General features: G+C 39.3%; 1 protein-coding gene across 1 annotated transcript; it reads left to right on the forward strand.

The window, feature by feature from the left end:
- Positions 1 to 2,153: 2,153 nt before the first annotated feature.
- On the forward strand, positions 2,154 to 4,161 carry LOC145580162 (small ribosomal subunit protein eS12-like). Its single transcript, XM_081637549.1, has 5 exons — positions 2,154 to 2,272; positions 2,907 to 2,946; positions 3,092 to 3,386; positions 3,706 to 3,771; positions 3,900 to 4,161. Exons 2-5 carry the CDS (start codon positions 2,939 to 2,941, stop codon positions 3,957 to 3,959), a joined length of 429 nt encoding a protein of 142 aa, XP_081493675.1. The 5' UTR covers positions 2,154 to 2,272; positions 2,907 to 2,938; the 3' UTR covers positions 3,960 to 4,161.
- Positions 4,162 to 14,445: the final 10,284 nt, after the last annotated feature.

A 14,445-nucleotide genomic window follows, 5' to 3' on the forward strand; every position in this document is an offset into this window, starting at 1 on the left:
AGGTCCATTTTGAGACCTTCTCAGGTGACATGTGTCGAGCTCTCATTGGGCCATGTGGCGGAGTAGAAATATCTAAATCAACTTTTATTTCTGCAAAAAGTTTGATAAATCTATCATACTATATTTCAACCCCCCTTCTTGTAGTATTCATTGAAACAACAAGTATGTTGAGGTGTAGGAGTAGCTACTACAGGTCTTACAGTGGGTGGCGGAGGGGGAGTAGGACGACAAAAGTAGAAAGAGAAGGAGTACAAAGAGTAGGTCTCATAGTGGGAGGAGCAGGAGTATGTAAGGGAGGTCACATGATAGGAGATGGTGCACGAAAGACACATGAAGACAAACCACCACGATGAGGTAGTGGTCTAATTGATCGAGTGTGCACAAAAGAAGCAAATGACACTTGAGGTTGCTCAACAAGGCGTGAATGTCCAACCCTAGATAAAGTGTTTAGACTTCTTATATATGGTCTCTAAGGCAAAAGGTAAAGTTTTGTATGTAGGCAAATTAGAAATGGTCTATGTAGCTCTACATAGCCTCGTGTGCATTTCAGCAACTACATGCACCTACATTAAACGTCCAATGTAAGTATAATAATGAATTAAACAGCTGAACAATTGAATTGAAATTGAAATGAAATGAAGTACATACGAGTAATAGGTCGGAGGTGGATGGCTAGTAATGACTCAGGGGACGCAATTGTGAAAGCGGGGTAATGATAATCTTAGTGATACGACGACACCAAGCCAGGTACTCTGTATTATGTCATAACTAGTGAAGAAGATCCGATGAATGGACTACCTTGAACAACCAATGCCTCTAGTCGGCTCCACTCCTACACATGTGTGGAATGTCGAGACTCCTAGTTACTCTATCCCCTTCGATCCTTCTTGTGTAAAGCGTCGTCCGTGTCAACTCCTTGTGGGATCGACTACACTAACCTGAACTAACGCATGAGTCAAACTAGTAAATGTAATTCAAGCAACAACGTCAAAGCAAATCAAAGGGAATCGTGTACACCAATTAGGTTAGGTTTTCCTTTCCCCTTTCTTCTCTGGGTTGGCCACCCTTAGGCCCACTTAGGGCTTCGGGTTTTTTGATTGGTCCAAACCTGAATGTGTGACCTCGTTTAGATGGGCTACATGTTTATTTCTTTCTAACCCAAAGGTCTATAGTATTTTCTATAGCAAGATGTAAAGCCGACTCAAATAAACGAATTATTATTTCCATAATACAATCCAAATAATACTTAATAATTGCACTTGAGTTGAAGACATAATTCTTTTAGCATAAACATATCAAATTCCATTTAAGCTTGCCATAATAATTTTATAGGATTAAAAAGGTTATTTTACAATTTTTTCCATTTAAGCTTGTGCAGATTAAATGGCTAATTAGGCTTAGGGGGCGTTTGATTCGGAAAATGGAAACAGAGTGGAACAGAAACAAATAATAAGGGGGAAGAAATCATTTAGCTATTACCTTTTTATTTGTTTGGTTTAACCAAAGAAAGGGTATTTGTTAGGAGGAGAGTAAGGGTATTTGTTACCCCACGTTTTTTAAAGGTAACAAATGAGGGATAACCCATATTCCTTAGGTAATGGTAATTGTTACCATACTTTCAAACCAAACACACGGTAACAGTATTGGTTTAATTGAATCCATCTATAATCTATAATATTATTAAAACTCATAGGGACACCATGCTAACGCCATGTGTCACCCTTTATTCAATATGATTTGGTGCCACATGTATGCCATGTGTCATCACTCTTCTCTTAATATATTGATTTGTACTAATATTTAGTTTCTTTGAAAAACTCTTCGTTGACATGACTTTATTTTCAATAATAAAATTTAATTTACTTGATAAACTCTTTATATGTATAACCTCCCTATTTAAATATGATAATTCTTACATACATTAATAAAAGATAAATATATATTATTATATTTTTCATTCACTTATTAATATTTTTTAGTAATTATCTTATTAATTAATTTTGAATAAACTTATAAATTTGTGATATACCGGGACATCGCTCGGACGAATAACTAGTTCCAATAGAAAAAAAATACACTATCCAAACGCCCCTTATTTCTTTATATTGATGGACCTAAATGGGATCCGATCCAATGAAAAGGTGTTGAAAGGAAAAGGGAAGTGTTTCGGGTCAGGGTTTTAGGTGGTTTAAAACATCAGAAAACCTGTTCTTTTCTCCATTATATTCTTAGCGCGCCTCCGACGAACCTATCTACACTCTGCAACTTCGAGGTTTTTCATTCTCTCCCATCTCCTTTTCTCTTTCGCTCTATTCTTCTGCGATTCAATTTCATACTTTCATGTTTTTGTAATTTATTTAATTTATTTATACATTTTTATACATGTTTATTACTCGTCAAATTTGAATCAGATAAATTTCATGAATTATCTACAATACTATTACTGTATTAAAATCCACAATTTGAAATGTAATTCATTTATATGTTTTAGGGTTTTCCTGCAATTTGATATTATCATCCGCTCAATTTGAAAAATGATTGAAATCGACAATTTGAAATGTTATTGATATATACGTTTTAGGGTTTTAGCTTATGTTGAATGTACGCGTTAAAATGGCTGTTTATTTTTTTATTATTTTTTTTTTCTGAAAACTTGAATAAATTAACTGTATGCCTGCTATGATTAATTTCACAGACGGATCAATACTTTTGGCTTAGGTTAGGGATTAATAATATATATTGTCAATATGATATAAGCATGGTTATGCTGTACCATGTGAGTTCAAATGCCTTTTGGTTTGTGAATTAGTCAAAGCGATAACATATGTAGTTTACTCTGCTCATTAATTTGATCATCGCTATAATGTCTGACTTTCTGATTCTCGGGTTGTTCGCATTATTTACAGGATAAGAGAAGGTTTGCATCAATTTACCTACAATGTCTGGGTATGTTCTTAACTATCCAATTTATATGTTTTATTTTTCTTCTAAGAGAAGTCCTAAGTACTTGAATGAATGTGTCAAAAAATGTACTTAATTGAATGTGTTTGGTGGCCCAAGTTTTTATATGGTTATATTGAATTGGTTTTAGTGAGGAGGTTGCTGTTGCTGTTCCGGCTACTGAGACCCCTTCTCCGTTGGGGGAGACCATGGACCTGATGACTGCTCTGCAGCTTGTTCTCAAGAAGTCTCTGGCACACGGTGGCCTTTCCCGCGGACTTCACGAGGGTGCCAAAGTCATTGAGAAGCATGCTGCTCAGCTCTGCCTGTTGGCCGAGGACTGTGACCAACCTGACTATGTCAAATTGGTCAAAGCTCTATGTGCCGAGCACAACGTTAACTTGCTTACCGTTCCAAGTGCCAAGACCTTAGGCGAGTGGGCTGGTGTAAGTTACTCTACTATTGAATTTCTTGATGTTAATTTTTATTTGTTGACCTTATTTTGTCATTTGGATGGGTAATGGGATTATTCATTATTGTTTGCAACTCACACATACTTCACAAATGTTTAACTTACTGGTTGAGCGTTGTTATTTGATGTTAGAGATATTTTTCATCTTTAGATTAGCTAGCAGTTAATTTGGATATCTTCCAAGCGTAGATTTCTTCTTTTATATGCCACAACTTGAGTTTTTGAGGAATATGCATAATGTTGACCTTTCAATAAAGCTAATTTATGCTATTTTTTTTCCGATACTTCTGCAGCTTTGCAAGATTGATTCGGAGGGGAAAGCAAGGAAAGTTGTTGGCTGTTCATGCGTAGTAGTTAAGGTAGATCCCCTGTTTGTCTTTGTTGGTTGCTTTATGAGCTACATCTTTTTTTTCCTTTTTTTTTTTATTTTTTATTTTTTATTTTATGACGGCACTAACCCTTTTTTTTTTTTTTTTGCTTGTTTCAGGACTTTGGTGAGGAGTCGGAAGGGCTCAATGTTGTCCAGCAGCACATTAAGTCTCACTAAATTGCTGACATATGAGAATCCTTATCAATTAGAGGGCTTTGTTTAAGAATTTAGCTCTGTAGTAGTTTGTTTTGGAGTTGTGATTTTCTTTTGGAGAAAATTTTTGATTGTTTTTCAGGTTGCTTAATACAGTTGGATACTTTTTGCATTGCTTATGTCAGAAGCAGTTGCACTGGTTATTATACTTTGTTGATTCTGTTTATCTTATCTGTTTAATACTAAGAGTTTCTGTAGGTTGTGAAATCTGCCTCATATTTTCATTGTTGTGTAATATGGGGGGGTTGATTTATGTGTTTTTTCTGGAGTTGATTTTGGTAGAATGTTGTGGTTATTTTTATGTGACTCAGTCAACCTTACTCTCTATCCCTAGGTACCAAATGACTTGTCTAAAGCTTCCTAAGTGCATCACTACCAAGCTAGACTCCATATGTTCAAATTTCCTTTGGGGAGAGGGAGAGAACTCTGATAAAAAACGAATAACCTAGGTCTCTTGGAGAAATGTTTGTCAAGAAAAAGAGAAGGGAGGCTTGGGTTTTTTAAATCCATGAAGAATTGAACAAGCTTGGGCTGGCAAGACTTTGTTGGATGTTAGATGGGAAAACAAACTGGGTAGGGAAAATTCTGTTTGAGAAATATGAGGAATAAGGACTTCCCCACCTCCTTAAATAAAAGGATCCCACATCTGTAATGCTTTAGGGAAGGGATCGGATCTTTTCAATGAAAGCTTCAAGTGGGAACCAGGTGATGGAAACACAATCAATTTCTGGTTTGGTGCATGCTTCATGCTGAAAACATGAGAAGCAAGCTGATAGGTCGTATGAGCAACCAAGCTCAAGCTCAAATTCCACTCAAAACAGGAGCTGGAAGAAGCAATTCAATTCCAGCTGCCTCATGAGTTGTTTGCAAGGATTGATAGTATTTATCTGACAAATGAAACTGAATTCAACTTCACCGTATGGAGCAAAAAGGCAAGTTTGATAGCAAGCCAAAGAATGGCTTGTTACTAATAGGGTGCAGCAACAACATGCCCTCTAGATCCAATCTATTGATTGGAAGACCATATGGGCAGCTGATACTTATCCTAAGATTAAGCACTGTTCATTTGGCAGCTTATCTGGGAGAGACTTCCTACAGCAGCAAATCTCTTCCATGGACATGTTGGTCCATCTAGCAACTCTGTTTTTTGCCATTATGAGGAAGAAGATTCAACCCATATATTCCTTTCCTGCCTAGAGCTCTTGAATTCTGGTTAGAGCTGACCATTCCCCCTGCCTATTACAGATATGCAAATGAACCTCTCCATTCCTGGATCTGCAGGAACCTAAAGCACAAATCCACATTCACTTCAAACCTACTATGGAATATCCTCTTCTCATTTGCGCTATGGCATATATGGAAGAGGAGAAACCAGTGGATCTCAAACAATAATCAAAGTCTTCAGAAGTCCATCTCCCATTGTATTTGGGCTGCTAGTGAATGGTTCTATTCTTCTAGAGCCCAATCTGACTACATGGGACCCCCCTCCATCTTTTCTCAAAATTGATGTGGATGCTTCATTTGTTCATGCCACCAAGGAATCGAGTTGTGCGGGTGTTTGTAGGGATGAGTCTGGTACCTGGAAAGGGGGATTTCAATGGAGGGGATTCTCTGCTTCTCCTAAAGAAGCTGAACTTCAAGCCATCAGTTTAGCCATAGAGTGGATTCGAGGAAAGGGGTGGAGTAGAAACGAATTGCAAATATCTAGTGGATGAGCTATCTAACCCACAATATGGCTACATCCTAACTCCAAATATGAATCTTTGCAGGTTACAACTACAAGAACCACCTAAAGTGAAGCTTTTCTATGGTGAAAGAGGGAAGAACAAGGTGGCTGACAAGCTTGCTAAAGATGCACGAGGGAGCTTAAATATTTTGTTCCGTGTAATATAGTTTCTCCCACTAGTATTTGCATTAGTGCCTTAGAGAATGAAAGAACTATGCTCTCTAATGATGATGATCATAATGCATATGATGCATATTTAATTAATTAAATATGGTGAAAGAGGGAAGAACAAGATGCACGAGGGAGCTTAAATATTTTGTTCCAGCTTTGCTGGTTACATATTTAGTGTGCTCTCTAATGAGCTTAAAAAAAAAAAAAAAAAAAAAAAAAAAAAAAAAAAAAAAAAAAAAAAAAAAAGGTTAGGTGAAACGGCTAAATTTTGAAACGGAAAATACGATTTTGATAGTTTAATCAGTGTAACTTTGGTTCATTTATCAATTCGCTGAAATGCTTAAAAGTTAGCTTTTGATTTAATTTGATTTTGTAGTGCGTGGTTCTTACAAGCTCTTGTACGGTGTATCATACAGACGTTTCTCGCAGAAGAACATATTATAAAAATGTAAAGAGCATACAGCTATAGTAATAAGAGCATACTATTAAAATGTAATGAACATATACCTAAAGTAAAAAAGAACATATTTGCACTAAAAAAGAGTAAAACGAACATATGTCCGTGATATTTGATAGTCAGTGTAATATACTTTTATTTGTGATATAATATTTGTTTCGGGTATTGTTACCCCCTTTTATAGACAAATGAGAGGCCAACAAGTGGCCCAAAAATAAGCTGACACGTGGCATCCTGCTCAGCTAAATAAAAAGCTTATAAGAGCATGACACGTAGCCTAAAGAGAGTTATCATAAAATAAAGGGCTCAAAGCCCATTAAGGAAACATGCCTAGCATGAAGGAAACCCTAATACATGTGTCAATCACGTATAGGGCAGCTGATTTTCCTAGGTTATGAAACCCTAGAAGCATAATCTCCCATCTTCCAATAAATACCCCATCATTTCATGATGGAAAAGGAGGATATACAATTCCAAAAGGCACAATGCCCAAAATATGCTCTCACTTCTCTCTACTTTCTCTCTCTAAAATTCCGTTTTCCGGTCACTAACTTGATCGTCGGAGGCGGATCTCCGATAAACTGGAGATCCGTTGTTTTGTAGGTGTTCAGGCCGTACGAGTGTAGCGTTTCAGATCTGTTTCCTGCGAGAATCCATACCCCCCTTTCGGGTTATCCAAAAAATCCCCGAAACATTTGGCGCCGTCTATGGGGAGACACATCTGGAATGGCACTTAGCCATATTCGAACACCAAATCATGAAGTAGAACCCATCGTTACAAATATAACCCAATGTGAGGGCAAAGTTGTAATTCTTCTAGATCGTCTAGATTGTCGTCATTCTTAAGAGAATGAGACGAACTCTTGTCTGAAGATAAGACTTGGGCGGCACTAAAACCCAAAGTCATGATCATTATTATGATTATCAAAAAAAAATTTCAAGTAAAATTTTCATCAAGCTACATTGTTTGATGTGTGCCCGCGAGCTAGTCAAACGACTTGTCAAATGGATGAGGAAAAGCGTCCGAGCAAAAGCAAGAAGTTCGTGGACACGAGCATAGCTACTCGTACAGGGCAGCCAAGCAGCCTGTACGAGCCAAATTGAGAAGCTCGTGGACACGAGCGTAGCTACTCGTATAGGGAAGCCAAGTAGCTTGTACAAGCAAAATTGCAAAGCTTGCTTACACAAGCATAGCTATTCATACAAGCAAAGTAGAATGTCGAGCAGGGGCATTCCCTAGCTAAATTACTCGGCCACGAAGACCACTCGGTCGATGAATCCATCCGGCCTTATAATGGACGGACGGATGAACATCAGGAAGTCCTAAAAATTGCCCAAGGTATTTTTACCCAAGTGGGGCAAGGGCATGCCTAGGCGTATGAGCCCTTAGAAATTTACAAGTTGAAAAATACTTGAAATTTCATGAGTACGTCCGAGAGATAGTGTCAAAGGACGACTCAATACCACAATTAAAATATATATATATAAGCCGAATGGCCAATTTTAAAAAAAAAAAAATGAAAAAATGAAAATACATAAAAAAAAGTATGTACATGATAGGATCATGCAGCTGCTGATTAAGCATTTGGATGAATATGTGTACAGCTCACATGCATTTTTGTTTGCATGAAAAGAGCACTTAAGGGTTAAAGCCGTCCAACAGCTCGCATGCATTTTCAATTATATTTCACTTGTACAGCTCACATGCATATATATATATATATATTTATATATATATGCAATACTTTGCTCGGTTTCATGAGTAAAGATGTAATACATGGCTCGGTTTCACAAGCAAAAATGTACTGCGAAGGTGCAAACCATTGGAGCGCAAGCTTGAGTAGGTACTCGGCAAGCTGGCCATGCTGGCCGAATGAAAGTACGAAGCACACCTTCATGAACATAGCAGCTCGGCAATTGAACAGCTAGTCCGAGTAGCATGGCCATGTGCTTGGCCGAGCTGCCTCTCACTAAAGCACCATGTTATCATTCTTGTGTGGCCACCCATGGCTGAATAAAATCGCAAGGTATGCCCTTGAAAGCATAGATGTTCGGCCAACCAAAGCTAGGAGACCGAGTTGCCATCATTCAAAGCTCTATGTTCCAAGTTTTAGTCCTCCAAGGCACCCAAGAGCAGCCGAATTGAGCTGGACGAATGAAATTGGAAATCACACCCTTGCAAGCATAACAGCAACCTGGCCGAGCCCTTCCATGGCTGACCGAGCATAGCAACAGCGTGGTAGCCAATCTGACCAAGCTACCTGGCCGAGTTGCATCTCAAACACGCATCAAGTTCTTGACTTTGGGCGGCCAACAATCTGTCCAAGCTGTTGTCTGAGTGAAATCGGAAACCTCACCATTACAAACATAGCAACTCGGCCAAGGCAGTCTGACCGAGTTGCCAACCAAGCAGCCTGACTGAGCTCCTACCTGACCAGGTAGCTGTCTGGACGAGCAGCAGTCAGCAGTCTGGCCGAACAGACTCGGCAGTAGCAGCGTACAGCAACAGCAGTCAGCAAGTAGGCCGAGCAACAAGCAGCTTTTTAGCCGAGTTGCCCTGTCCGAGTGAAAAGGGAAAGCACGCATTCCCATGCATAGCAGGTCGGTCCTTTGCTTAGTGTCCGACCTGCCTTTGAGCAAGGAACCTCCCTTGCACTTTAATGTGGCCAAGCAACCTGTCCGTGTTGAAGTTTAAAGATAGAAGAACATAGAAAAGATAAATATAGCAAAATACTTATGAAATTATGATAATCCTGATTAAGTACATCAATCCTTTAAATAGTAAATAATGCTAACTAAAAAATCCTATCTTTAAGGCTAGATTTGCCCACTAATACCCACTAACAACACAAAGTAAATACGTGACCCACTAACACCCATAATATACTCTTTGACTAATTCATGATAATCCACTCAACTAGACTCCTAAAATTATTCAAATATGATAAACCCACGTACACTAATGATTCTAAATAATAACCAACTTTTGAATCAATTTCCCAACATTCCCCCCTTGATTCAAAAAGATAAAAAACAACTTGTATGCTCTCACTGCTCCAAGAATCTCACGACTATGAACTTGCAATTTCGACTTGAACACGACTTCATCTCGACACCAAAAGCATCACGACTTGTATGCACTATAGGCATGTACACGACCACGACTTGCTTTCTTCAACCACAAACACTTGAACCTAGAAGAGTCTGCTCTCTTCCTCAACCTTTTGAGCAAAATTGTTTTGCTTGCTTTGATCACCAACTTGCTCATCTCTTTGTTTATCCCAACAACGATCTTCTTTGTGACCGTACCTCTTGCAATAATAGCATTGAATGCTACTCATACCACGACTTCCACCTTCTTCAACACCACGACCTCGACCACGACTACCTCGACCACGACCTCCATCATTATAACGACCATTCGACATTTGCCCTTTAACTTGAAAGGCTTTTTCGTCCTCGACATCTTCATCCGTAGACTTATACATCCTCTCTTCATGAGCCATCAAAGAACTCATCAACTTATCAAATGAATAAGTTGATAGGTCCTTTGCCTCCAATATAGCAGTAACGACATGCTTATACTTTTTTTTCTTTGCTAAGACATCTTAAAACTTTACTCACAATAGTCTCATTAGTGATGGAATCACCATAGATTCTCATCTGACTTACAATTCCTGACACTCTTGATAAAAAATTTTGAACAGACTCTTTACTTTGCATAGCCATACTCTCAAAACTACTACGTAAAGTTTGTAATCTGACATTAATCACCTTTGAATATTGGAATCAATGGTTGCGACGACGAATTCATACCACCATTTGACATGATTACTGACTCACAAAAAATGAACGACTACTTTTTTTTATAAGACTCACAACACTTCTTTTTTTTTTCTCACGATTGATTTTTTTTTACTCACGACTCTTCTTTGTTTCACTCACAACTCACGACTCATGACTTTTTTTATTTTAATAAGGCCTAGGATTGAACCATCGGCTCTGATACCATGTTGAAGTTTAAAGATAGAAGAACATAGAAAAGATAAATATAGCAAAATACTTATGAAATTATGATAATCCTGATTAAGTACATCAATCCTTTAAATAGTAAATAATGCTAACTAAAAAATCCTATCTTTAAGGCTAGATTTTCCCACTAATACCCACTAACAGCACAAAGTAAATACGTGACCCACTAACACCCATAATATACTCTTTGACTAATTCATGATAATCCACTCAACTAGACTCCTAAAATTATTCAAATATGATAAACCCACGTACACTAATAATTCTAAATAATAACCAACTTTTGAATCAATTTCCCAACAGTCCGAGCTACCCAAGAGGCCGATTAAAATCTTGAAGATGGTCCTCGCGAGAATAGGTGGTCGGACGGGAGCCGAGTTGGGTGTCCGACCTGCCTCTGAGCAAAGGATGATCTAATGAGTTTCAGGCGGACAACTAAAATAGACGCTCGTCCTTCATCTATTTGACGACGAAGAAAATCGTCAAAAATAAGGGAAATGATTTCTACTAGTCGGGCTCACGGTGTCAGAACGCTTCATAAAATACCTTTTCGAAAATAGAAATGGACCAATAAGTCAAACACACGGCTATTCCCTCCTCTGCATAGAAATTTGGCTGATAGCAACCTTCCCTTGGCCTGGCCGAGCTGCCACCACGCAAACCACCAAAGTTCTTGCTTTCATATGGCCAAAAACTTGGCGAAGCTGCAACTTGGTCGAGCTGTAACTTGGCCGAGCTGCAACTTGGCTGAGTTGCCCTCAAGCTGCCCTCTATGTACTCATTTTCTTGCGGCCATCAATAATTAGATAAGCACCTTATAGCAGTAGCTGGTAGAAGCAAGCACTCGGCAGCAATAACCCAACAAGCAGGCCGAGTTGCACCTTAGAGAAGCATTAGATTTCCAATTATGTGCAACCATAATTTCTTGCAGGGTCAAGAATAGCAGCTGCTGAACAGCCTCTGTCCGAATAAATACGTGATGATGGGCATTGCAATCATAGCAGGTCGGCATTAGCAAAAGGCCAAGCTGCCCTCACACAAAGCACAACGTTCCTACTTTCACTCGGCCAGCTACTTTGCCGAGCTGCAGTCTGGCCGAGTTCCCCTCAAGCAGCTCCTCGTGTCTTCGCTTCCATGCGGACAGCAGCCTGGCCCTACCATCTGGCCGAGCTAGTCTAGCAGCGTGTCCGAGAAAAATAATAACGAGATAAATGACCAAAAACTAGTAGTTTGAGTTGCACTTCAGGCCAGCACCATCTCTTCACTTCAGTGCATAATGCTTATGACAGAATAACTATAGTCCGCTGAGCAATTTGACCAAGCAAACGAGTACCCTGGCTGAGCAACGGTATGAAGCAGCAGCCTAGCCAAGAAGGGTCCAGTTTTTTACTTTCACACGGCCCGCAAATTCACCGAGCTTCTTGACCGCGTAACATTGGAAAGCTCGCCTTATCAAGGATAGTTGGCTTAGTGTCCGACCTGCTATAGAGCAAGAGCCTAAGTTCCTTAATTCAGACGGCCAGTAATATAGCCGAGCACAAGATGCCCGAAAGATGAAGAAGTCCGAAAAAACATGAGCTATTAATTTGGCACATGCCTTTGATTTCGGTGGAAAAATCAAGCATCATTATTATGATTGAGAATAATGATCTCAAAAAAAAAAAAAAAACCTATCCGAGCTTCCTGGCCGAGTGAATAGTTGGTCGGGTATGGCTAGGTGTCCGAGTTGCCATTAAGCAACGGACTTCCTAACCAATTTCAGGCGGACATGTTCTAAGTCGGCCATGGTCAGGTGTCCGAGTTGCTACTTAGCAAGAGACCTCCTAACCAATTTCAGGCGGACATGTTCTAAGTCGGCCATGGTCAGGTGTCCGAGTTGCCACTTAACAAGAAACCTCCTAACCAATTTCAGGCGGACAATGTACTAATTCAGCCATGGCTAGGTGTCCGAGTTACTATTTAGCAAAGGACACCCTAACCGCTTTGAGGCGTACATGGAATGAATTGGCCAATGTGCCAAATGAAGTTAGATGGTGGCCGAGCTGCTACTTATCAAATGACCACCTTCTCATTTTTGTGCGTCTAACAGCCTAATCGAGCTAGGTGGCCGAGCTGCTATTAAGCAAAGGAGCCTCCTTCTTAATTCTAGGCGGCCTTTGCAAAAGAAGTTAATAAGCACAAACAATTCGGCACCAAGGTAGAACGACTAGCTACTGGTTCCCTCGCCAAATATGGATATGAAGCAGAGCTGGCCATAAAAATGAAGATATCTTTGAGAAAATAGGCTGCTAGAATAATATTGCCAAGTGGGCAAGAGCTGAGATCGACCAACATCTTGTCCAAGCAGACGTTGCGTCTCATCCCTTGAAGATGGGCATGCAAGACAACTCTAAGCCAAGATCATAGCTACTTAGTAAGATGGTTGAGATTCCCTTTAGTGAAGCCTACCTACCTCACATTCAAAAGGCAATATCGCTAAGTGATGTGCACATTGCTAGTGGACGACCCTCTTCAAAAGACTAAGCGACCGGCAGCTAACCAAGTTGTAGGAGTTTATAGGTACAAATGCGGAAAACATGAATCATATTCATATAGCACCTAATCCCAAGATCATGCATAACACATAAAGAATTAGAATTAATACCTTTGTAGGGTGATTCCACATGTGATCGAACAAGAACAGGGGAGATAAAGAACCTCAAACGTGATTCCTCTACTTGGTCCACGGGCACGGATTAAGACCTCCACTAATGCTAGTTAGTTGCAATTGAACCCTTCAATTGACCTTCTAAGGAGAAGAACGAGCAACAAACCAACCATGAACCACCACACGTGCCACTAGGGGTGGCCGTCCGTGAGTCCAAAGGGAAGGAGAGAGAGAGTCGTGGGTTAGAGAGAGAGTGTGAGGGTTTTTGAGATTTCTGGTTGCTTGATTCATAATCAACTGTTAATTGTTCTGTCAATTGTCATGTCATACAACCCTAGGCATGGATCTTATTTATAGATCTTATCTCTAAATAAGAGTCCATGACAAAGCCCAAAACCTAAATCTAATCTAACTATGCTAGCCTAATCCAATTCATGATTAGTTAATTGCTCATGAAGCCCATTAATGGGCCTCTAACTTGCTTAACCCAATACCCTTGTGTGTGACCTCATATGATCCATTCTAGCGGGCTTTGGACTATTTGACTAGCCCAAAGATCATTGATCATAGTCTAGCAACAGATAATGACGACCCAAAAGAACGAACTTATTATCTCCATAATAGTGATCCTTGATACATCTAGTAATTGCACTTATCGAAGACATAACTCCTTCAATCTCCTACTTGTCTGAGACAAGTGCGCAATATTCAATATTCAAATTCCTTAAGTCAATGTGTGTCGATTTGATAATATGATTGCATCTCATGTCGTGATCATATCAATCTACAAATCTTTTCTTGAAAAACTGAGTTAGAATTACAAAACAAATGATTACTATGTAATCCATTTGAGCACGGCCATGCATTTTCTGAATTCTCCTTCTTCAAGGGACCAAGACACATTCCTAATTAAATAGGTAGACTCAATCCAATCTTGTGGCAACCAAGGCTCCTACTCAAATCATGAGGTAACCAGGAAACACCCTTTATAATCTCCAGTTACAGGCAGACGTTTGAATGTACACAGTTACATCAATCATTGAATGGAATCAATGTTCCACTCATGTCAAAGGAATCCACTAATATATCCGGAAGCTCTATACTTGAGCTTCAAAGTAGGTCTATAGTTCAATCATGCATCATTCATGCATATCCATGTGATTGACCGAGCTTCACTACGTTCCTATAGCCCATGAAACAACGCTATCCAATCAATCTTACATGCTAGTCCATTAATTGAAATCATTTATGTCCAGTTTAATGATTCCGAACTAGGAACTAGAATAACATATGGATTTTGTTCACCTGTGGGGTTTCATTCACCAGGTCATTAACAAATCAACCTGATGAGCCCATCAATCCACAATTATTTTGGATATTTTATTTAATGTTGAAACCACAATTAAATAAGAGAAAT

The sequence above is a fragment of the Chenopodium album genome, chromosome 14 (assembly GCF_948465745.1).
Source record: "Chenopodium album chromosome 14, dcCheAlbu1.1, whole genome shotgun sequence".
NCBI classification, from domain to species: Eukaryota; Viridiplantae; Streptophyta; class Magnoliopsida; order Caryophyllales; family Amaranthaceae; genus Chenopodium; species Chenopodium album.

Excerpts from the sequence above, each read along its gene's own strand:
- LOC145580162 (XM_081637549.1), top strand. Across the intron at positions 3,387-3,705 it reads CCTTAGGCGAGTGGGCTGGT|CTTTGCAAGATTGATTCGGA; the intron begins GTAAGTTACTCT and ends ATACTTCTGCAG. Across the intron at positions 3,772-3,899 it reads GTTCATGCGTAGTAGTTAAG|GACTTTGGTGAGGAGTCGGA; the intron begins GTAGATCCCCTG and ends TGCTTGTTTCAG.